The 24,340-nt window shown below is 46.1% G+C and overlaps 2 protein-coding genes across 11 annotated transcripts in view; one reads left to right on the top strand and one right to left on the bottom strand.

Moving 5' to 3' along the window:
• Positions 1–1,444: 1,444 nt before the first annotated feature.
• Positions 1,445–23,105, top strand: FAM234B (family with sequence similarity 234 member B). Of its 2 annotated transcripts, XM_040555254.1 has the most exons (13): positions 1,445–1,670; positions 7,313–7,705; positions 8,642–8,740; positions 10,672–10,860; positions 12,390–12,520; positions 13,197–13,344; positions 13,711–13,852; positions 14,511–14,648; positions 18,006–18,087; positions 18,316–18,471; positions 19,091–19,208; positions 20,364–20,590; positions 21,004–23,105. In XM_040555254.1, the coding sequence occupies exons 1-13, from the start codon at positions 1,634–1,636 to the stop codon at positions 21,007–21,009; spliced, it is 1,866 nt and encodes a 621-aa protein (XP_040411188.1). In that variant the 5' UTR covers positions 1,445–1,633; the 3' UTR covers positions 21,010–23,105. The 2 variants fall into 2 exon arrangements, with proteins under 2 accessions (XP_040411188.1, XP_040411178.1); XM_040555244.1 differs by having other exon boundaries at positions 1,587–1,670; positions 13,197–13,852.
• Positions 23,044–24,340, bottom strand: part of GSG1 (germ cell associated 1) — a 14,706-nt gene continuing 13,409 nt past the window's right edge. For all 9 annotated transcript variants that reach the window (XM_040555278.1, XM_040555266.1, XM_040555307.1 and 6 more), the window contains one exon: positions 23,044–24,254. In XM_040555278.1, the coding sequence (XP_040411212.1) occupies positions 23,939–24,254 (316 nt within the window). In that variant the 3' untranslated portion in view covers positions 23,044–23,938. The remainder of the gene's footprint in view (positions 24,255–24,340) is intronic.

The raw sequence follows: 24,340 nt of genomic DNA, 5'->3' as shown, positions 1-24,340 counted from the left end.
ATTCACAGTCTAAAGAAGAAAAACTTCATTTTTCATGCTTTGGATATCATTAAACTCTCTGAACACTTTGCTCAGCCAGATGTTCCTCAAATGCATCAGTTTTTGCTGCAGATCACTTGCCCTTGCTATCCATTAGGCTCACAGAGATCTCAGGGATTGGGGAAAGAGACATTTTTGTGGGTATGCATGAATTTAAGAGTGGGTTAGGCTGTACCACAAACACACGAGCACTGTAAACTACAGACTCTTGCAGTGTATGTGTGTGTGCCTGATGTTAGAAGACCACAAATGAGGACAACAGATTTTCCAGTTCCCAGTTCTGGCTGTTTTCTCTTGCGACCTTGCTCCCAAGTCTAATTGGTGCCAGAAGCATTTTCGTAGAAAGAGCTTTTCTGTAGGACAGTTCTTGTCCCTGTATATCACAAGATTTTCTAGCTGAGACTTGAAAAGCATCCAGGATCTCTCCCGTAAATATTGACATAGTTACAGGATCACTACGGCTCCTAAATCAAAAACTGGAGGAGGGGAAATGGCAATATGGAACAGGAGTCTGTACTCAGAAGGACCTAGAAAGGAAGGAAAAAGAGTAACTCTGATGGTTTTTGCAGAGTTTGCCGTCTGGGATTGTCCCACCATGTGCTGTGTTCTCAGGAAAGTCCTGATCTGAAGCCTAATGACATCAATGGAAAAACTTCCAGTGGTACCAAAAGGTTTTGGATCAGGAGCTACTTCTTTTTCCCTCTTTCAAGTTTGTTTCTTAAAAATAAATAAATAATTAAAAAATCTCTTCAACGGTTAAACCACTTGGTGTCTCTCTTCTGCTCCTTCCTTACTGTTATTATCTAAAGTTTCAGGACAGACCTGGTCAGGAAAGGGTGGTATATTGTTTCCAGGAACAGAATAGGGGGAAGGCTGCAGCAGCAGTTGCTGAGAAAACATGATGCAGTCTTTAGGCAGTCGGACTTTCTGTTCTTGTATTTAGCCAGTACTCTTCTCTGACAAAAGAGACAGGCTTGAGAGCTCTCACACAAATCATGACTTGAAGAAGTGCTTGTGTCAGAAGGCCTGTGCATGGGGCTGGGAATCAGGGAGCTGGAGCCTTGTGGCTTTGGGGAAACCACAAAAGCCTCCTTGCTCAACTTCCCCATTGTGGGAAGGGGAGACTTCACTCGAGCGCTTGCCTTAGGCTACGGTGAAGATCGAGGAGAGTTTTGGAAAATGGCTTGGTGGTCATTTGTACAGTAATTAAAAAAAATAATATGTTCCGAAACAAAACCAAGCCACAAAATAAGACTTCTCCTAACCAAAGTCTTCCCAAGAGTGAAGGCACGCGCTTATACTAGGAACAACTCAAAAGACCGGCTCTTGCACAAACCACTTGGGACAAGGAGTGCAGTTTTGCACGCATCTGTGCCCAGCACCCTGTGCGAGCTGCAGAAATGCGGACTGTCCCTGGTCACGGCTCGCTGCCGAAGCCAGGATCATGCCTCGCTGCACCCCACAGGAGCAAAGAGCCCTGGTCTGGGTGGCAGGGGGGGGTGGGGGCCTCTCTCCGCAGAACTACATTCCCCAGCGTGCCGCAGGAGGGAGCAGGAGGGAGCGAGCATAGCGCCTGCTCACTGCGCTCTCCACCATGGCTACGGTGCTGTCCCGGGCGCTGAAGCTGCCGGGTGAGGGGCCGCGGCCGCGGCCGGCCGGGAGGGAGCGCGGGGCCGGGCCGGGCCGGGGGCAGCCGCGCCCGGTGCCGGGCCTGCTCCCGGCGGCGGCGGGGAAGGAGCCGGGGCGCGGGGCCGCGGGGGCCTCCTGCGGGACTGGCGCTGGGGCTGGGGCTGGGGCTGGCTGCGGGGGGCGTAGGGCTCCAGGCAGCCTCGCAGGGCCCTGCCTGAGGCCCTCCTGCCGGTTTTACCCCAAAAAGGCAGGGTAGGAGTTGGGAACGTGTCGCTGCGGTTAGCCAGGTGGGTGTTCGGAGTCTGCCTCGCTCTTCTGCGTAGTTCCCAGCCGGAGATGTTGAGCGAGATGAAAGGATACGGGAACATAAGGGACTATTGTGCTGGGAGCCAGATCTTCCAAAGATAAGGCAGCCAGCAGCGGTCCAACCATTCTCTTTGGCACGGATATTATAGGTTATCAGGGTGCATTGCTAAACCACGCCTTGAGTTTGCTGGTTGCTGTTGGAAGGACTGGCAGGACTCAGTTGGGGATGCTGCCAAAGCACCTGGCCCCATTACCCCAATGGCAAAGTGCCTTGGTGCCCCTCCCAGCCACGTCTTGCCTTCAGGACAGCCATGGGACAGAGGCTCCTTCCCAAATCTGCACCCCAATATGACCCTGCAGTGCTCCGGTCCATGAAGCAGCACCCAGGGCAGGTGGTACTTTCTTCCTCTGTTGGTCCAAGAAGGTCACAATAACGTCCGCAGGGCCCTTCCTGCCAGCCTTTGGTAACCCATAGCAGTGCTCATTATTTTTGTATTTATATCATGCCTCTCTGGTCTCATTCACAGATTCACTTGCTACTCCATTTCTTCCTGGTTTCATGAGACTGTTGTTCATGTCAGTGGGAAGGAATTGATTTTACATGAAGTTTATTTAGGACAAGTGCGAACTGGTGTGTGTGTGCATTGGTGTGTGACCACTGGGGAACTGTACAGTAACAAGGACAAATCTCTCTTGGGATCTCTGGCACTAGCAAGATCTATTTGAGACCTGCCATTGGGAGGCACTGATTTGGGAAAAGGGCACAGGCCTTGTAGCTGCCGTGAGGAAAATGGTTCTTGTATCAGTCCTTAGGTGAAACTGCATGAATCATATTTTGTTTGTGTGGTTAACTCCTGAAAAATGCAGCTCTCAACAGCAGTGAAAAAGCAGAAAGCCTATTGCTAGAGCTGTTTTTTTTCTGCTGCATCTCATTAAATTAATTACATCAGTATGTGGCAACTTACTTCCCTACGGGCTTAGAGATATGTCTGCAGTACCCAATGACTGGTGCCTGCCAACTGCAAAAAAACAAAAGAATAAACAGAAGCCTGAAGCGAGTACAAAGAATACTGGAACCAGTGTGTCATCATTGGAATAATGCGCTGAAAATTGCACTTGTCTGAAGTCCAAGGTTTGCTCTTTTCACTCTAAAGTGGATGCAAAAAAAAGCATTTCCAGTAAGTCAAAAAAAGAAAAATATATGACAATTTAATATCTTTCAAGGCATCAGTACTAGCAATGAATATTTCATTATGAGCGGGACCCGATTTAACACGGATCACCTCACAGGTGCTTCCTTTCCAAGCTGTAGCACAATTCATCTTTTCTTCTATGGGAGGTCACATTCTACTGCTGCAGCAGTCACAAGAGCAGCCTGTGCAAAAAGTACTGTCAGGCAAATAAATGCACAGTGGATTTTCAAATTCATAAAGTGCATTTTGGAGTCCTGCTGCCCTTGAAAGTTAACAAGTTTGAGGCATTTTCTCTCTGTTCTGCCTTGGAAAATCTCCTTCTTTGGTATTTACTTTTTCTACCAGTGATTGCAAAAAAAAAGTCGGTGGTATCATGACTGATAATTTATCCGCAGACCACAACCAGCAGTTCCTCTGATTGTTTGTAACCACAGGCCACTGACTGGGAACCTCTGTTTTATCATTAGTGTCATGGAGAAAAAAAAAAAACACGAATACCAGTTAGGTGAGGTCAGAAGAGAAGCTGTTCATTTACAATAGCCACAGGTGAGTATGCAGAGCAGTAGAGAAGCTGACTGCTGAGAAGAATGCTGTCCCAGTAGAGTGGACGCGAAGTTTATATACACTTAGAGATGCTGTGCCAAAGGTAGATAACAGGATGTGAGTTACACAAGTCTCTTACACGGACAAAGCCCCAGAACTGCTGCAGGCTCGTCTGGCGTCTGTTTTATTTAGTGCAGGATCGTGAGGGTTACACATTGATTATTGTTTCAGGAGATAGGGTGAGGTCAAGAAGAGTTTGATCAAGAAGCTGTCTCAAGCCTTAACATTTTTACTTGCACAGTGGAAAGCTGAAAACTTCACAGGAATATTGGATTTTCTGACAGCTTATCACTGTCAAACACTTCTATCTAACACTATCACTTACCAAACAGCGGCAGCTTTAGCAATCTCTTGGTGGACAAACTGTCTTCCCCCTGCCTGAGCCTTGGAGCTGACCAAAAAGGAAAGAATTTCACTTCAGGAGCACTTCCTAGTAAATCGTAGTTCTCTAAATGATGTGAGAGTGGCCTTGTTTTCACAAACCCTACTTCCATTTAGGTCTCTCTGTGCTTTTCTGTTTAAAAGTCTTGGAGCGATCAGTGGAAGCCTGGTGTGGCATCCTTCCTTCCCACAGCAAGTGACCTAAAACTCAGGTGAAGAGTCACATTCCTTCTGCTCTCTCTCAAGCCAGGTGAATCCAGAGTTACTTATTCACTGCACTGCAGAACAGCCTCAGGAGGCTGGGCTGAGCATGTGCACACCAGCTCTCCAGATGTGTTCCCAAAGCACCGACAGATCATTTGTTAGGGTATTTTTGGAGCAGTGGGAGATGAGCATGTGAATTCTCTGAGGTTAGATACACAATTGGGTTTCCTATGGCCTAGGTGAGTGCTCCAGCAGCTCTTGTTAAAGGGCAGTATCTTCTCTCCTTGTGGCTAAAAAAACCACTCAGCAGGGCATTTTCTGCCTGCCCTTAGTGTGCCTTGTGAGAGTCTCAATTAATCTTTCTTTACCTGTACAGTAGCTGTTCTCTAACATCTGACAAGTGGATTGGGATTCTTACCTGGTTCTCAGCAGGAACGGTGTTCCTGTTGCAGAACCTCTGTGGTGGCTGACACGACTGTCGATGTTCCCAGCATCTCGGTCCCAGGCAGTGCAAGGAGTGGGTGAGCCATAGTTTCAAGGTCCTTTCTGTTTCCTAGAGATCCAAAGCAAAACCGTAATAGATAAAGTTCATTCCTGCCAATACTTTTAGTTGCTCCAAGGATGAGCAGTAAATTTCAGTCTTCTGGGTCCACTGTCTGGAATTAAAATAACTAAGCAAATCGCAGTCTATCTGAAGTGTAAGCATGCTGTTGGGCTGTTGTACTCAAAGTATACAGGGTCCAAAATCGGGAGCAGTCTGCTTAACATCAGAACTGTCCACCTTTGACTTCCCAGGCCAAATATTTGAAATACCACTTACTCTTGGGTCAGCTGCATTTACTTTTAATACCACTGTGACCTGGATCGAACTGGCACATCTGGATTTGTAGTGTGATGCTGTAAATACCCTGCCAGCGAGTCCTCTGTGGAATTCCTTGGTTTTGCTGAATTCTCTTCTAGCAGCTTAGCACAACCTACTGCATAGACGTCTGGGAAATTCACACTGCTCTCTCAGTGCAACCTCCAAGCAGAGAGCTGTGTGCCGCTGAGGTCAGGCCAAGACTTTCCCTGAAATGCACACACTGTGAGTGCATGTTGTTTCAGGGCAGAACTATGGCAAACAGTGCAGTGTCTCACAGGGATACACAGTCCCATAGGAATGCAGTATTTTTTAGCTGAGTGCTCTACCACTTTTTTGAGTGGGTATGTGCACCAGGGTGTTTTAATGGGAGTCCTATGCGGAAGCACGTGGTTCAGAAAGGAAGGGTCTGATTTAGACGTACGACCTGGTTGGATATCTTTATTTCCCTCTGATCAGTATGGGTGGCTTGCCCTGGCTGCTCCTCGTACTGTGGGGCTTTTGACCTGTATTGGGATTGACAGTTTTTCTTAAATCCTAAAGTTGACACCAAACACCATTTATAAGTAGTATAGAAAGGAGAAATGAAGATCCTTTCATGGGGTCAAGAAATGAGAAAGAAATGAGATCCATATGCTGCAAAATAGATTCTGGTGTGTTGCACTAACTAAATGTTACAGGACCTGTTTAACTGCAGGTCTGCCTTTTACAGGAAAACCAGAAGTAAGGCATATTATCTTATGCAGTAAGAATAACCATGAGAGTCCTTAAATTTCTGCTCAGTAGAGCCTTACTGTTATATTGGTGTCTGAGAATGGTTACAGCGTGTGTTTTTTTGCCTGTTATTTATGCCTTGCATGTATCCCTTCAAGCATCTCCAGGCACAAGTTAGCTCTTGTCTCAGGTCGGCTTTAGGCAAAGGGAAATGAGATAGATATCTGGGATAACAAGATCCCAGCTTGGAATTGGAGAGAGAAAGAAACAGACCGAAACCCTTTAAACATCCGAGCAGTGGCCATGGCTCCGTGCCCAGCCGGGTGGCCCGGGGCAGCTCCCTGAGATGCGCTCCTCCACTTGTAGCCCAGAGCCCAAGGCTGCATGATCTTGCCTGCCCCCGTGGACAGATGGCCCTGGCCTTACGCCAGCAGGTAGCACCGGGCTCTGCACCTGCCCTCATCGCGCTCCCTGCGGCTGGCAAGGGCTTGGGGGAGAAGTCATCCATCTGTCAGGCATCTGTGGCGCAGGGGCAGGAGCTGGGAAGGCACCGAGAGCTTAGCTAGTTTCTTCTACCACCACCTGAAGGCATCAGCGCTATGGTATCTATCTCAGCAAGGCCGGGCACAACTGTCAGCTGAGGTGGGGGCAGGAACAGAGCAGGAGCACTGGTTTCCCACTGTAGGGGCTGGCTGAGCCATGCGGAGAAGGTGGCGTCCTAAAGGAGCATCCCTGATCCCTTCAGATACTAGGATATACCGACCCAACAGGCCGAAATCACTTACTTTGCCATAATCTTCACGGAGTTGATACCCATTTTTACCAGCAGTGAAGAGAAACCTTTCACAGTGCTCCATCCCAGCCAAGACCCTTCCATCCCTCACGAAGCAGGACAGCAAATACAGCACACCAGAAGGCAGCAGTGCTGCTTGGACCGGGCAGAAGGAGCAGGGGAAAAATGAGTTGCAGACGAAGGCCCCCTTGGAGGACATAGCCTACAAGTGAAGAGGGGCTGTGTCAGGATTAGGGTTTGGCAAATGCTAAAGGAGTTCAGTCTGAAGTCAAGAGAGTGCTGCAGTTTAGGTACTCAGAGGACTAAGCACGATTCATGTCCGTGTAGCTCACTACCAAACAGGAAAGTATACATGCATACTTGTATCTGTATATGTGTATAGGTATTGTATATATATATGCCTTTCTCTTGGGGAAATAAACTGTTGGCATCACTTCTCCTGCAGCTGCTACTCTGAAACCTGGACAGACCCTGTCTTCTCTCTCACAACTCTCACTGGGATCTCACCTGGCTCACTGTAGCCTTTTCTCCACTGAAATCCTGAAAAAGCAAGGAGCTAATGCTTTGTTGTCTATCTCCGTTTCTCCTCAGGAAAGAAGAGCCCGGACCTCGGGGAGTACGATCCCCTCACTCAGGCTGATAGTGATGAAAGTGAAGATGACCTCGTACTCAACATACAGAAAAATGGGGGTGTCAAGAATGGGAAGAGCCCCCCTGAGGAGGTGCAGGATCCTGACTCCGATGTGGAGGTTGGGATGACAAAGCAGCGCACGTCAGAAAGCGCGCCCGAGGGTTATCCTGCAGAGGCGGCTGGGAGTTTGGAGCAGAAGGCTGCTCCCTCCCTCATGCCATACCTGCGCACAGCGGTCTTTTTGCTCACTGTGGTGATCTCAATGATTCTTGTTTTGGTGTGCGCATTTCTCATTCCCTGTCCCCCTAGAGATTTGCATAACACCTGGAACCGCAACCTAGGTCAGGGAACAGGTGAGAAAGCCCCAGGAACAGCGTCTGGCGTGGGGGAGGTGGCAGCTCCCAGGCTGGGCATCGGCGGGAGAGACCTATCTGGGAGAGCCAGCTCAGAGCAGAGACCCTTCCTCACCACTGCAGATGCTCCAAGGTAATAGACAGGCAGCTCTGCCCTGCTTATTCTTCAAGCTGAGGCCTGTGAAATCTGGCATCAGTAGATAGCAGTACCACAAAATCTTGTTTCTGTCGACACCAAAAAGCATTTTGACTCTTCTCCCATCCTACCTTTTTGTCTGGATGGTGCGGTCTGTTTCACATAGAGATGGCCCAGCCCACCTTAAAACATAGTCCCTCCCTCTCTAGACCCTGGGTTGTACCAGCACCTCCACCCTGAAGTGTGTGGGAGTGTTTGGGAAGAGACGATAGAAGTCTTTGTGTCTCCTGACTGGCTCAACTAACCTTATTTCTTTTGTCTTGCCCTGCTTGAATCTTTAAATCAACGGTCGGGATCTTTTGTCAACTTACACAGGCCACTGGTAACATTTCTGAAGTATCTCCCATTCTGACCTCTGAAGTGAAGTAACAGTAGTTTGTGAAATAATTTCTGCCAGGTCTAGATATGTCTCTCCCTCCTTGCTTTCTGCCCCTGGCTTCCAAATCTAAGTCCTTCATAAGATGTGTGTCTCCCACATCACCTCAGAAAGTGAAGTGGGAAACAGATATCTTTTTCTGTCAGTTCCTGTATTTTTCCCTTTCCTTCCTCTGACTCAGATGCTACATTTCTGCTTTTCCATGCAGTGAAAGATCTAGCTGTGGTGGGAGCTGTCTGGCATTACTGCTTCCCTAGCAGACTCCATGAGTCTGTTTTTTGTGCCAGCCTTCTGCTCCCAGTGTGAAGAGTGGGCTGAGTGGCTGCTTTGTCAACAGCACGGTGGTTCTCTGTGACTGTTGCAGGTGGAGTGTTATCCCCACTGGAGCTGTGTGATGTGAACGGCGATGGGCTTCCTGACATCCTCATCGTCTTCACAGCCTTGATGAATGCTAGTGTCATGGGTAAGCACCACAGTTCCTTCCACTCCCCTTTCCGTACTTGTCAGTACAAACCTTGGTATATTCATCTAACTCATGGGAAGAGTTTATACCACTACAAATCCACCTTGTTGTTTCTTTCATTAACATGGCTTCTGTTCTGTGGCTGTGCTTTGTCATGCTGTTCATAATTTTCCTTGCAAGCCTCTGCTCCAATACCTGTTCTCAGCCAGTCAGTCATCTATTTCCCCTCATCTCATCTTGGGGCAAGTCCATCTCTTTGTCCTGTATTTGTGCACAGTTGGCTTGAGGGCAGAGATAAAGCAATCAGAAAGCACTGCACTGCAAATAGCAATTAGAAATAAGGTGGGTTTTTTTCCCCCTTTGCTACTTCTCAAAGCTCTTCACTAAAAAGCTCCGTTTCTCTACCTCCATTTTACAGACAGGGAGGTGGAAGCAGCTTGACAAAGATCGCAGACAGGATTCAGTAGTAGAGTCTGGATTTTTTCCTGATCCATGATCTGGTCTCCTGGCCATTGCTAAGGGTAGCTGGCAATAGGAACAGTGATGACAGACTGACTGCTTGAGCACTCTGATTCTTCTGAGCTAGCTCACTGCTTGCCAACAGGGAGCATTATGGATGTTCTTCCCTGGAGCTACTCTGATTCCCTGTCTTCCCTGGGGCCAAAGAGGGCTGTACAAACTTATTTTATTGCAGTGATACTGTTGTTTTTAGAGCAGCTGTAGGTTGGTGTTGCAGGAAATAGCCCCACCTTGCTGTCTTTTTCTCCAGATCCCTGCACATCCCTGCTAGGCTCCAAATGTTAATTCATGTACAATAAACTGGCTGATGGTAGGGAAGCTTCTGTGCCTGACTGTTCAGCGGGGATCACCCTTCTTCCTTCTGGTGGCTGCTTAGAATAGGTTCTGGTGGACCAAGCTGTGACATTGTTAGATATTTATCCAGCTTATACACACGGCAGTTGTGAGCTGCATCGAAGAATTAGGTGTTCTAGATCCCTGCCAACCCAACAAAAAGAATTGATCCTGAGGCAACCCTTTAGCATGAGCTGTATGATTTTCAGTTTGAGAAGAGGGTAAGTTTAGATTTAGAGGGTGGGCTCAGACTTGTTTTTAGCCAGTGGCCCAATTACGCCCTCCATGTAGTCAGGCTGAGTTTTGCAAGTAAGATGGGAGCCAACAGGAACTGTTGTTATCTTGAAATGTATGGGAGTTCATCTTAAGTTGTGATATGAATGTCCAGGGTGGAGATTACAGTAACCACAATTGTATCTGAGGAGAGGCTGAGCTAAAAGTTTTTGGCATTTGCAATCAGAGCCAACAGTCTATTGAAACAGCATAGGACGCCTTTTCTCGCTATTATTTTGTGCTAACTGGTGAGTTAGGAAAAGACCCCGAGTAACACCAATTTGTTGCATTCAATCTGTTTTTCACATCAACAACGACAAAAAGTTGGAAAACAAAGGAAAAAGCTCCCAGATTGTGAGTCACTTTATGGTGCCTCAGAATTACAGACAGCCCAGTCCTTCCACAAGGTGGCAGCTGCCTAAGGAGGCACTTAAGGCATCCCCTCAGTGGTGTCCATTGGTTTGAGGAAGAGGGGATCGAAAGGATTAGTCTGGTTTGACAGCAATATGTTTCACACCAGGAAGTCAGCACAGCTCAGCAGGTTGGCCCCAAGAGTAGCTTGGTTCCTCTGTGCCCACCTGACCACAGTTCTTGCAGTGAGTTCAGGTCACTGCTAGGCTCTGCAGGCAGAGAGACTAATCCAAAGGGTGGGATCTGACCTTTCCTTTAAGGCAGTGTGGAGATAGCTGGCTTGAGCCACTCAGCTTCAGGAGATAGAGCTGGAACTTAAGCACGAGGACCAAAGACACTATGAGGATAGCCTTTGAAGCCAAGGGATTTCACTCTCTCTCTCCTGTCTCTTCCAGGTGTCTCTAGGCCCTCTGTGACTGTGGTGGCCCTTTCTGGTATGAACGGCAGCACCCTGTGGTCCATCCAACTTCCAGAGGAGACTCGGAGTGTGCAGTGCAAAGGGCTGTCTCTGGGGACACCAGCAGAGCCCACCTGCCTTGTGACAGGAACATCTAAATTCCTCAGCCTTCTCAGTGCCTCCACAGGTAGAGGCAACTACTAGCATGTTAGAAAGATGCTGCTGCTTTTTCCTTTCCTTTGAAGGGCCAATAAGCATGAGTGATTCAGTGTTGGCACTTTGTGCTGACTGTTATCTAGTGACGCACAGGAAAGGGTGAAAACACTAATAAGTTTCTAGTTACAAAGGGTGAGAGAGACTCCAGACCATTGCCACTCTCTGGTAGCATCTCCATCCTACCATCTCGGAACATTTCTAAGTGTTAATCTTATCTGTTGATCTGTAATAGGTGCATGGCATAAAGGATATATAAGGTCTGTTTTCATCTACACTGAGCTGTTAGTACAGCTCTGCACCTATGTAGCAGCACTGGAAAGCTGAGCACCAGTCCTGGAGAAGTTACATAGAGGCATATGCTACAGCTAGTAAACCCACCAGAGAAATTAGGCCCATAGAAAAATTGATTAAATATGAATGGATATTGCATTTTTAATCACTTGGTCATGTACATCTCCATTCTCTGATTGCTGCTTGTTCAGCCACATTAATTCACTGACAGAAATATTGATAGGTAACTATAGGAGAATGATTTTGGAATCAGAACAGAGGATAGAGAGAGACAAGAAACTTTGGGTTTAAGTGACAGATTCAGTCAATGAGCAGCAGTACTTACCTTTCAAATATTTTTAGGGACCAGATCATGTGCACAGGTCTGTGTTTGCATCATAAGGACCATAGGCTGTCTCCTTTACCAGCAGTAGTAGTGTTAATAATGTGAACTAGTGTTTGCAGGTCTGGCCTTTGGTTTCCTTTGTCATGCAGGGATGAACCATATCCTACACAGCAGCAGCAGCAGCAAAGCATTTTTAAACTGATTTGAAAAATGGAAGTGCTGGCAAAAGACTTACGGAGAAGTAAAAGCATCACATTTCATTATGCCTTTTTTGGTTGTTTATCTGCCAATTTGCAAATCAGGTTTTACTGAGTTTCCAGCTGGGTCCATGCTGGACTGCTGAACCATTTGACATGACGTCTGCTAACATGCTTTCACCCTGAGGTGGAGTGAGCGTGCTATGCTGGAGTGGCTATTTGCTGCTGGGAATTTAACTGAAACACAGATTTGCACTTTGAATATCAGAACTGCCCATCTGTTCCCTTTCCTGGCATCCACCTACAGGCTTTACTGCTGGCTGAGGAAAACAACTGCAGTCCTGCAGACCAGCACTCCTGTTTAGGTTCTCCTTCCACGAGTGAACCTCAAATATTCCCTGCTATTTCAGGAAGCTAGTTGGGCTCAGGTCTGTGTAGAGAGATGCAGAGAAGGAAGCACAGCAGGATGAAGGCATGTCTCAAAGTCAATCTGAAGAAATGCCAGGGGAAGAACTTTGCTTCCCACTGCATGTTGCCCCAGTCTGTGTGCTTGTCTTCCCTTTTCTCCAGGAACGGGGAAAACAAGCTCTCTTGTTCTGTCCTTCTCGTAGGTTTTGAGGAACTCTCTGGGGATGCCCACTGCTTCCCCAAGTGCTGCAGGGCTCTTTCATCCTTCTCTTCCCACAGGCAAGACCATCTGGACACTGAACTCCATCCACCTTTCTGATGGGATCCTGGCTGCACCGGCTGCAACTCTTCCAGATGTAGATGGAGATGGTGTTAGGGATATTGTTGTTCTGGCTCTCAAAGAGACACAGGTACAGCATGTCCCTGCTACAGGTCTGAAAGGACCTTAACTACTTAGAGGAAGAACAGGGACCCTTGACATGGAAAGGTTATAACAGGAGATACAAGAGCTCCTAATTGTTGTTCCTTTAGATTTCTCTGAAAAACACCTTCTTTCTTTCACTGGCTCAGAGCAGTGAGATCAAGCAATAATGACACTACCTGCATTTCTTATCAGCTGTGAATGAACAGAAGGGTCATTATTCACTCCTGGCTGAGACTTGAGAACTATCTTTTTCTGCTCAGTGAATGCTTGTTTTGAAGTGAGTGTTTAGCAGCATTGTAGGAAGTCATGTTGAGTTAGATCCCTGGAGAAAGGAGCACTCAGCTTATCCAGAGGTAATAAGTACTTGTGTGATAAATTTAAGTGCAGATTTCCTCTATGCTCATCCCCATGATTCTAGCATTGCTGTTGTTAGAGGAGTCTGTTTTTTTTGAAGTCTCTTCCATCTTTGATGCTTTTGCAGACAAGAGAAAACCATGAATGTGAGACTCCCAGGAAGCCAAACTAAGCAGAGACACCACTAGTTAGACCTTGCTGTGGAGTGAAGGGGCAGCAGAGCTTCATGCTGTGGGCACCAGGGAAGATTCTGAGAGTACAAATGCATGAAATCACTGCCAGAAATCTCTACATCTCTCTCTTTGCAGCCTGATGTGTTTTTCGTCTTGGTGTCAGGAAAGACCGGGACTGCTTTGGGTGGGCCTGTGAAGTACAACATCAATGGAGAAGGGAAAGTGATTGGCCCTCAAGTCCATATCACCAGCCGGGGAGCCATCTACATCCTGTTTGGTTTTGGTAAGACACACCTAGCCTCTTCAGTACTTCACATTACTGAGAAAACATTCTTTTTACCTAAAGTTGCTCAGTGGCCCTGGGATGTCTGCACCATACCTTGCAATGTAAAATCTGGAAGCAGAGAGCATGAGAAAGAGTCTCACTGCCATGATGTGAAAGAGTACCAATGCCTGTTCGGCTGGAATATCTTGGAGTTTCCCGAAGCCAGCTCTGCCAGTGGCACATTGTTCCAAGGAACTCTCAGCTCTTTTTTTGCTTTCTGCTTTGTGTGGCCTTTTACCACAACTACAGTGGTCCAAAGGACCCTCTGTACTATCACACAATTAACCTTTGCAGGCATGACTTCATGTTTACGCTTCCTGGCAGGTAATGTCCAAGCAGTTGCCCTGAGGGATATCTTTACCCAAGCCAGAAACCGGGACAGCTTTCCTGCAATGCTGCAGCAGGAGGAGCCGGAGTGGGAAAAACGCAGATCTGTAAACCTGTCAGAGCTCATTGACATTTACAGGTAGGAGATAAACTGGTCATCTTGCTTCTGCTGGAAGAGGTAGAGGAGGGTGAGCACTTTTTAGTGCTCCTAGAGACGTTCCCTCCTACTTCAGTGTTGTTCTCCTTTTCAGTGCCTCCTTGACAACAGCACTCTAGAGTACATTGTTTCCTCCCTATCCTGTGGTTGTCCTAGGAAAAGAAATGCAAAGTATGATAAAATGGACTCCTTTGCTTCTCCTGCTCCTTGTACCTTTCTTCTGCCTCCTGTGCATTTCTGGAGGGAAAAAAGGAGTATTTCCAGCTAATAGAGTCCTTCTGGGAAGCCTAGTCCCTGTACAGCATTGTGGGCCTGGATTTCACAGCCCCTTCTCTGTTACTGGCAAATTGTGGTCAGGGTCAGCCCGGTTAGGAATAAAGGGAGGAAACAAATGTGAGCCTCCACAGTTCGTGCTTTTTATAGTAACTCAAGATGTTCAGAAGAGCCTAGACCTGAATTTAGCCTGCTTAAGTAAGAAACCCACAACAGGAAGCTAAGCTCCATCACTGGGGAAAAGATGGGCTTCTCCAAGAATAGTTCAAATCTTAAGTAGGATGAATTGTTAAGTGGACAAGCAGGTAATGCTGAGATGCAGAAATACAAGCCTAGGAATCTTCTCTCTGCTTTCCATTTGTCCCAGTGGGGGTGTTGAATTCCTGATGAAGACACGTGACACAAACTGCAGCAACCTGCTCATCACCAGCAAAGAGGGCTTGATCCTACTACAGGGACAGGACCTGGAGCCCCGTTGGACTTTGGACATGCAGAATATCAGCAGGTTACGTACTGGGAACATTTTTCTTTCCTATATCTTTCTGTACCATTTCCTGCCTTTCAACTTCAAGCACATGTTTTCCTTGGAAAGCAATCAAGTCCAGAAAAAAACAAAGTCCACAGGGAAATCTAAGAACTGGAGGCATGTGGATACATTGCTGTGCAAACAAGGAGGGCAAAGGAAGCAAAGAGCAGAAGGCATGAAATCTTCTGAGATGTGTGCTCACATATGAAGGGCTTGATTCAGATACCCAGCACTGATGTCATGACTACTGTGGCACTGAAGCTCAGGGGACTACTGGTGTGTGATTCAGTCCATCTGCTGTCCGCAGCTGCCAGTTGCCAGCTCAGTGGAGAGGAGCAGGTGCATTGGCATGTTAGCATCCAAGTCTTTAGAGAAGGTGTCTGAATATGGCCCACAGATATTAATATTCCTTGAAAGCTGAAAGTCAGCACTCTCATGGTAGTCAGTCTATACTAAATGTTAACCTTAAAACAATATTGCTCATCTTATTATTTCACACATATTAAATCTAGCAAATTGCTTAATTTATATGTTGATAATAACCAGCAATTTCAGCTTGCCCCATATTAAATGTATGCAAAGGGCAGTTGGGCACAGTTCAAGGAAATCATGTGGGAAACAGATTGCTTGCTCTGCTGTTTGGAGGAAAGAAAGCAGCTCTCATTGCAGTGTTACCTCTCAGCTCAGTGTTACCTGTCAAGAGCATCTTGAGGGCTGGTGGGTGACATAAGCAGTGGCTTTAGGGAATGGCTTATGGCTAGTTGATCTTGCTGTGGGGAAAGGTGGTGGACTAAAAGTATTTTTGGCCTAGAGTCTGCAGACTTCTGGATGTGTCTGGAATCTAGTTCAAAGAGTAAATGTATGCTGACTAAACAAAATCAGTTCAAAGATGCTGTAAAAGCAAGAATACTGAAGAAATTTCTAAATGGAAAAATTGTAGGGGTTTGAATCAAGAAGGGTTGAAAACTGCTTTTCCTGTTCCATTCTCAGAATCACAGAATAGTTGAGAATAGAAGGCACCTCTGAAGATCATCTAATCCAACCCCTCTTCTCAAGCAGGTTCAGCTACACCAGGTTGCTCTGGGCTGTGTGCAGTTGGGTTTTAAATAGCTCTGAGGATGGAGACTTTGCAACCTCTCTGGGCAACTTGTATTTCAGGTTGCTGCACTCCAGCCCTGTTTTTTCTGTTTCTGTGATGTCCCAAGGGACAGAGTACAGTATGTGTACAGAAGCTGCCAGATAGGTCACTGAAAATTAATGAAAGCAATTCTTATTCAAGGCCACTGTGCTAAAGTCCTGGTCTGTCTGTTTTCTCAGAGTTAAGGGAGATAAAATCTAGTAGGTTGAATATAGTGTGGAGAAGCATTTATTTAAGAGGGTATTTTTTATAGGACTTAGAAGTTCTGCGTAAGCAACACAGGGTGGGGAACCAATTCAGTTCAGAGGTGTCGTAAGAGATTCAAACAGTCTCAAACTGTGATTCTGTGAAACCCGGGTCATCATCAGCCATAGTGTACAGAACCAGCTGAGAGCTCCCCTTTACCTGGGTAAACCTGCCTCAAGCTCCATCTTGCTCCAGCCAAGCTGACTAACTCCAGCCTTTTGGGAACATTCTCTGATAAAAACAGCCTGGCTGTTGCAAGTGTGCTGCATTTCCAAAGACCTTTTGACAAGATCCCTGGAAGACCCTAAAGGAGAACCAGTAGTCATAAAACAAGAGTGAAGTTCAGAGACCATGAAATTGAGTAAGCAGTTGAAAATTGTGTTGTAAATGGATGTTTCAGATGAGAGAGGATTAATAGCAGGTTGCTGAGGGGATTACTGTTGGGCAGGAGTAATTACCAGCCTTCTGGTTCATTTGAGAAAGTGCCCACGGGATTTTTCAGTTGATGGTAGCGTCTGAAATACATTTGCTTGTCTACGTTCGGTTTGTGGGATCAGTCACTGACTGTAGCCCTTAAGGGACATGAGATGTGTCGTCTCAGGAGAGAGTTTAAGTCAATGCCCATAGGATAGAACTACCTACTACTTCTTTTTGATACAGGAGAGTTTTCAAGCTATAGGAGTATCCCACAATACTGCCTTGAAAGCATTGGTTGTGGTTGCCAAAGGTGTCTGTAAAGTGAATTACATCGTTTGAAGCATTAAGTATAAATAGTGAAGCCACTGCTGTACTGTGGCATTGCTGTTCAGGAGCCATTCTAGTGTGCATGTTTTAAAGTGGAAGCTGAAAAATTTGGAGAAAAGGGCTGGAAAAGTGCTTTAGCATGGAAGATTTCAGTTAGTGGGCTTAGATGATCAAAGAGAAGCCTGAGAGGTGAGTTCATATGTGCATATAAGTCACAGGAACTAACAGACATTTTAATCTTGCCATAGCAAGAACAAGTGCCTTGGAGCAGAAGCCACTCATGTTCAAGAAAATGAAAATGCAGGCATGTTTCTACGGATGGGATTAATCATTAGAACTGACTGTCACAAGAAGTGATGAATTTATCTCCTCTTTGTATTTCTGTAGCAAGCCTCAGGGCTGGGTAGATCTAGTCAGACGCAGCCTACTGATACTTGGTTAATTGGATGAAATAGAGTAATCTGTCATAAATAAGAGGAGGGAGGGCATGGTGTGATCATCTCACCCTAAAATCTATGATTATATGATTTAAAGGAATCATTTATGCTTCTTAGAACCTTATGTCCAGCTGTGCTGAATTTAAGAAAGGCAGAGCTGAGACTCAGAAAGCCAAAGGCAAGTAAGACAGTTAGAGAAGAGTTATAATGAGAGACATTCAAGTAGTAGTGGTATGTTGCCCAGAAGGGAAGGGATGCGAGGGGGCTTCATTTAAACTCCTGAAGGTTATAAAAAGGCTTGTAAAACCACCAGCAGTAAGAAAGCAAGGAATCATGAGCTGACATTAATGGTGGGGATGTTAAGAGCAACTTTACACAGCTAAGGCAGGCTGGGAAATTCACTTTGAGCAGGAGGTCAAATCTGCTGATGAATTTTGAAAGGGTTAGGAATTTTTTAATGACCGTAACAAAACTACAAGTTCTCATGGTAGGGAAAGGGTCATAGAGTCTTGGGTCATAGACAGCCCTGCAAGGGTTGCCCCACACACAGACAACTCTGAAGAATGGCTAACAAGCACAATGGGCTGCTTGATCATTTTTCACTTTTCTGATCCACCAACAAATGATTCCTGCCTGTAAGAACAGTTCTCAGTGGATGAAAGATTTTACTTAGTATTGCAAATCCTGCCTCTGTAAGAGGCAGAATGGACTATGAAAGCAATTCCTGCTTTTCTGACATAGGGCTGAGTGTTTCTTTGTCCAAATTTACAGCCAGCCTGTGCCGGGTTACTTCAGTGCTGATCAAACTCTGGACTTCATGCTGCAAGCACTGACTGGAGATGGGAACAAAAAGGTAAAACAAGAGGAGGCAAAGAGGGCAGTAGCAACATAGTGAGGGAGGCTGGGTTGAAAAGGGCAGTCATTACCCGCTCCTAGCTGTTCCCATATCTGTGGCTGACACTGGTCATTGCGTGGCCACAGTCATGAGAGTGCACAGCACAGGCCGTGCCAGTGGAAGGAGGCTCCCTCTGTGACAACATCTGAGCACCCACTGATGCTATATCTCTTTCCCTGTCTTGAGGTGGTGGTGATAGATGGCAAATCTGGCATCCCTGTTTGGAACCAGGAACTCCCATGGCAGAAGCAGCAACTTGATGCACTATCAGTCATGACTTTGGACAAGAAATCTGTTTTTCTCTTCTGGGCTGATGAAGCACAGCCTGTGTTACAAAGCCTGGTGAGCAGCCATTCTTTCTTCACTTTGAGGCTTGTCTGTGAGGCACATGCAATTTCTGGCTTTTATTCCTAATGTAATTTGACTTTAAACCTGCTATATGAGACTGCTAGGGACATCTTTTCCTCTTGTTTTGACAGTCAGACCTCTCTGAGCCTGCACACAGGAGCTTATATGTGTTATAAGCCAAATTATACACCAAAAAGTTTCATTGACTTAAAGCTCATTTTCTCAAAACGAAAATTTTCTATGTAAATTTCACCTTTTTTCTGCAACCTTGGGATTTTCTTACTGCAGATTTGTTCCCTGCCCCTGAGAGCTTCTTCTCAGCATGCAGGCACACAACTCAGCATGGAAACCCCAACTCTCAGACTGTAGCTTGGTCCATCAGGATGGCTTTCACAGAGCCAAATCTCAACTTTACCAAACATAGTCTGGGGGAGCAAGTTCTGTTTCAGAAAGAAAACTTTCCAGGCTTTCAGCTCTGCAAAACCATTAATTTTTTGATTCTCTGAACCAAATGAAGTTAGTGCAGTGTCAGAAAACTTCTTTATTTCTTTGGTAACACTAGATTTCTTTTTGATAGCCATCTGTAACATTTCTGTCCATTTCATTCCAACAGCAACCTGGTCCCAGATCTGAACGCCCAGGGCTGCACCATCTTTATCTCCTCCATCCTGTTTTTCCTACAGTCCTTTTGGACCTCACCAATGTAACAGACAAAGTCATTGCTTCAGCAAGTGAGTACAAATGGAGGAGAGACTGCATATGCTAAAAGAAATAAGAGGAAGGGAGAGGTAGCTGTGAGAAACAATGTGGTATCGTTTTGCCTATAGTAAATGTAGCATCTGTGATCCACCACACATAAGCTAGCAATGGGAAATCAGTTTGCTGTTCCTCCTGAAGGAAGGCTCTGTACAACCTCCACTTTGCAAATAAAAGACCCACCAAGTTTCATTTACACGTTTAAACATGGGAAAGTCAGAGTTTGATTTCATGTATGTTTTGTACCAGAGAAGTTCCCTTGCTTTCCATGGAGCTGTTTATTATTTAAGGCAGTGCATGAAGAATCACTATGGAACTTCTTTGTTACCTCAGATACACTTCTGCCTTTGTTGGCTGTCTTCTCCTGCTCTCTGGAATAGCAGCTGTGTTGCTGTTTCCACTTTCTTTTTGAAAGTGAGAATCCAAAATATTTAATATATAAATTTTAGGGAACAGTGGATCTAGATTTAATGTCTATGCAAGATCATGCAGTCCCTGTTGGATTTCCTTGCTTTTCTAAAATAGCTCAATCAACAGCCAACTTGTTGGGCATGGCAGGATGTGGGATAAAAAAACAGTTCATGTAGGACTGAGTCCAGTTGACCAGGAAGCAGGAAGAAGATGCTACATAGCAGTATGTTTAACCACAGTTATATCAAAAAACACAGCTTGGTCAAAAATAAATAGAAATCATTTTAGAGGGGCTTATTAGAAACTGGGATTTCTGAGATCTGTACAGATCGTTCTGTGGTGGCTGGAGTGAACTGACTTGCCCATGCTTTACCAATTTCCCATTCTGTATAGGTAACAATATCTGCTAATAGGACTGGGAAGGGATGCTCTATTCAAGTGAACTACATTAATTAAATATGTACATCCCATATGTCAAACTCAAAACCAGCACCTGGAACCAAAAACTTCCATTTCTGATCTCCATTTCAGTTTATTCCCATATAAATTTTTTAACTTAAAATTGTTTGCCCTAATGAACACATGCCCATGCAATTGGAAAATCAGAATATACTCTCAGTCCAGTGGATGTTTTGTCTGAGTAAAGAGGAAGATTTCTTTTGGGAGAAGCATAATTTTACTCCTTGCCGATATTTTCTCTCCCTTTTCTGATGGGCCAGTTGGAATTAATGATCTCCAGAAGGATGCATTTCACATCACTGTGACAACAACTGCAACCTCTGAAAAACAGCCAGGATTTCTCTCAGTCAGCAAGCTGGGCCTGAAGTGGGCCATGATGACTCAAGGTCGAATGGTGTGGCTAAAGGATTCCACCACTCCCAAAATCAGCCGTGGAGAAGTGAGGCGATTTCTTGCCCGGCTAAAATTTGTTGACTTTCCTCACAAGGTGAGATTGTGCACGAATCTCTGATGGAATCCAGGTTGTTGAGGACGTCTGATCTCTTTTGTACAGACACATTTAGGTGCTCTTTATGGGGCGGGGTGCAAATTGACTGCAAGATGACCACCTGCCCCTTTGGGCATAAGCTGGCCAGAGTATGAGGCCAAGCTGTACTTTTGACAGTTGGACAAGGAGAGGGATCTTAAAAAGAACCAGGGATGGTAATTGTAAGGGACTGAGGGACTCACAGAGGGAATGGAGAAATAGAACAGAGATCCCTTGTTTTGACATGGGCAAACATCGGTCCTCTCTTTAGTGGTGCCCAGGTTCAGTTGCTGTCCCATGAATTACCAGTTCTCTCTACCAGACTGGATGATAATGGATTTTGGCTTTGTTTTTGTTTCCCTTTCCTTTTCCAGCTCTAGCGTAGTGGTTCCTCAGATTTTGGCTGGACCTATGGCCTGCATGGGGAATAGAGGAAGCTGCTCTGTGGATCTTCAGGAAAAGATGCTGTGTAGAGGGAATGGGGGCTAAAAGCACTTCGCCTTTCTTCAGCTCTCTGGGGAATGCTGCTGGAGGCAGGTTTGTCCCAGGCAAACCTGTCCTGTACCAGAGGAACCTTGTTCAGCGTCTCCCCTTCCATATGCTGTTCTTGCATGCTTCCTTCCAGGTAACATGGAAATGTGAATTTAGAGCTTATATACATACATATATATACAACTAGGTTATATATATATATGGAAAACTGTTGTTTTCCAGTTATATATATGTGTATGTATCAATTTATACAATACATGTATATTTTTTGTATGTTTAATTTATGAACAGATTTGGGACACTCCTTTTTATGTCCAAACAGTATTCCCAGGCAGACAAACAAGCTCTAGGCCTAAGGTGGGCTATGATGACTCAAGGCAAGTGGTGTGGGTAAAGGACGCATCTATTTTAATGTTTATATTTTTAGAAAGAAGCCTCCGTCTGGCTCCTGCAGGGCAAGTCTTGTCTACAGCCTTTCCTGTGCTCTCAGTCCTCTTCTCCATTCTGTTGCCAACCTCGCAAACAAACTAGCTCTTTTGCTGAATTATCTGATCTAGAGAAAGATGGCTGCAATAGCATTTCCCAGCCTTTGCACTTGTGTATTTCTTTTCCGAGTCCCAAGTTCAAAACAAGTTCATGTGGGTGACGTAGAAGCAAAAGGTTCATATGTCATTTCTACCTCCTGTTCATCCATCCTTAAGCTTTTTATGAACCTGAAGTGTCACTGTAATGTCATACTGCAGTCCAGTGGGCTGAGTCCCCCCTTGAAAAGCATTGCAGCCCTTTTGGGATAGACTCTCAGCAGATCCCTGCTAGTACTGTAAAGATCACAATAGATCCAGTTGCAGAGAAGCTGATTCTCACACCACTGCTTCAGGTTTTAGAGGCTCAGACAGAGAAGCAGAGATGGAAAGCTTTTTTGTGCACTTGACCCCTATTCTGGGCTCAGCTTGACCGTTCTCCTGCCAGCCCAGCTCTGTGTGCAGTTCCAGGAGCAGACTGTCCCCAGGGCACGTTTGCTCTCTGTACATTTAGTGCTTTGAACTGTGCCTGTGAGTGTTCCATCAGTCTCCTGCGTTGTAGTTGCAGAGCATCTACATGAAGCTTCCTGCAACAGAAATGACCATATATAAATTGGCCACTTTGGTGCCCCAGTAGCTCCCAACAATGCGGGACAACAGCATGTTGCCTGTTTCCCAAATATGCCTTTCTAGGCCTGACCTTTGACATTAGGCAGAGCCAGCCTGAGGTGAGAACTGCAAATGGCTCTTCTGTCCTCCTGCTGGCATGTAACCATTCCTGCCTCCCCACACTTTCCTCTGAGTGGTGCGATGATGGCAGGACTTTGATCCTGCCTCCACATGGGCACAGCTACCATGGGTTTACTCTCCTGTGCTCTTGACACCTCTTCTTGTGATGTCACCCTCTCTTCTCCCTCGCTGCATCTCTGTGCAAAGCTTCCAGGATAGCTCTTCAGGATTAGCTGCAAACCCCAGGGCTGGTCCTTGGGCCCTTCTCTCCTAATGTCGGACCCTGAGAACAGTTTATATATGTTTAATGGTATTTTTGTGTAAATAGCTTTGTATATATTAGCACAACTGTAGCAACAGCTCTAGGCCTGGCGTTTTCCTCCAGACAGAGGTTAGTATTTATAATATTCAGTTAGTTAATACAGATGCATAATAGGGACTAAAAGCGTGAGGATCAGTAACATAAGAAGATTAAACAGGAGTGCACCTTCCCTCCTGTCTAGCCACCACCTTGCTGGGAAAGGTGAGGCATCTGTTACCTGTAGTTATTCTCCTGAGGTTCTTCCTGAGAGAACTGATATTTGAGTGCAGTGACACTAGCTCCTCCATAATGTGAATTCACCCCACCCGCACACACACGTCCCCACTGTGAATAAAGAGTCTGTCTGTATATTGTTGGGAAAATGTATTTGAACAGTGAACTGCAGTGGAGCAAATAAATACTGTGTACAGCATCAGTGTGTCATGTGAACCACCATTTCACTTTTGAGGGATTACGTGTTTGCTTGATATGGAGCCTGTTGGTATTATTTTTACAGTAGGGGAAAAGGGGCCTGGTGTAAAGAAACAAGTGAAAAAGGAAAAAGTCCAGACAAGAGTCTTAAAGGTTGTGGGGAAGCACAATAGAAAGAGACAGACAGGAAAGTATCTCAGAATGGGAGCTGGAGGGGGCAAAACGAGGAGGGGGAGTATATGGGAGTTGTTACAGATAGGAAAGAGAAAGAGAGAGGTGTTTGAAAGCAACCCCCCATTCTTCAGCAGCACTTGTAACCTGGGGATGGGGAGAGGTGACTGGGCCTGGAAATGAAGAATAAATAGAGTGTTCAGAGAGGACTGCAGCAAATCAGTATGGGCACCCATGCCCAACTCCTTAGCACTGAACCAAGGTGGGTTGCTGGAATGGCAATGCGACACCACCCAAAGAGGCCCACCACTACAATTTGCCAGCTGGATTGCACTGAATGTATCTATTCTGTAGTGCAGTACTGTCGGGATTAGGACACCTGCCTCAATTCTGTCGGACAATGCTTGGGTACAGCTGGCACAGACAACATGTACCCCCATTTTCATCCTTCCCAGCTGAGGACACCCTTCAAGCTGTGGTCAGAGAGGACCCACGCTGCTCCTGTTGGCACTGCTGTTGCCCTGTCCAAGTGCCCACCTTGGCTTCTCGCTCCCTGAACATTAGAGGAAGAGCTCCCCAAGAACTTGCTAACAGTGTTGTTAGTGTTTGGTTCAGAGCTCTTTGCCTCCCAAGCCCCACTGCTCTGCCCCAGTGCACTGATCCTTAACAGCGATCTTCCCCGATCGTCTGCCCCAAGACCTCATCCAGCTCCAGCTCTGGTTCTCGCTGTAGCACTTTCTGCTGCAGCTCAGAGTAGAAGTCAACTCCCTCAGACACCGAATGGAGGGGCTTGTCTCGGGGCTCGTAGTAGCTGCTTATTTGGTGTTGTATGAAGTACTGCTGGTGCTGAGGCTGATCCTTGAAGCTTGCTTCGTAGCCCTTGGTGTGGTTCCGTTTGAACTCCAGCACTGTCTTGGTGTAGGTGTTGAGAGTGGTGACAGCAGAGGCCATGCAGCAGGTAAAGGAGGCCCAGGCCATGCTACAGGAGAGAGAGAAAGAAGAATAACACATGCCATGAACTGAACTGCATGCACCGTGATGCACCCCGATTTGCCAGGCAGAAGC

Source organism: Cygnus olor, chromosome 1 (assembly GCF_009769625.2).
Source record: "Cygnus olor isolate bCygOlo1 chromosome 1, bCygOlo1.pri.v2, whole genome shotgun sequence".
NCBI classification, from domain to species: domain Eukaryota; kingdom Metazoa; phylum Chordata; class Aves; order Anseriformes; family Anatidae; genus Cygnus; species Cygnus olor.
Note: the sequence above shows the minus strand (reverse complement) of the source record. Positions and strands in the feature narration are given on the sequence as shown.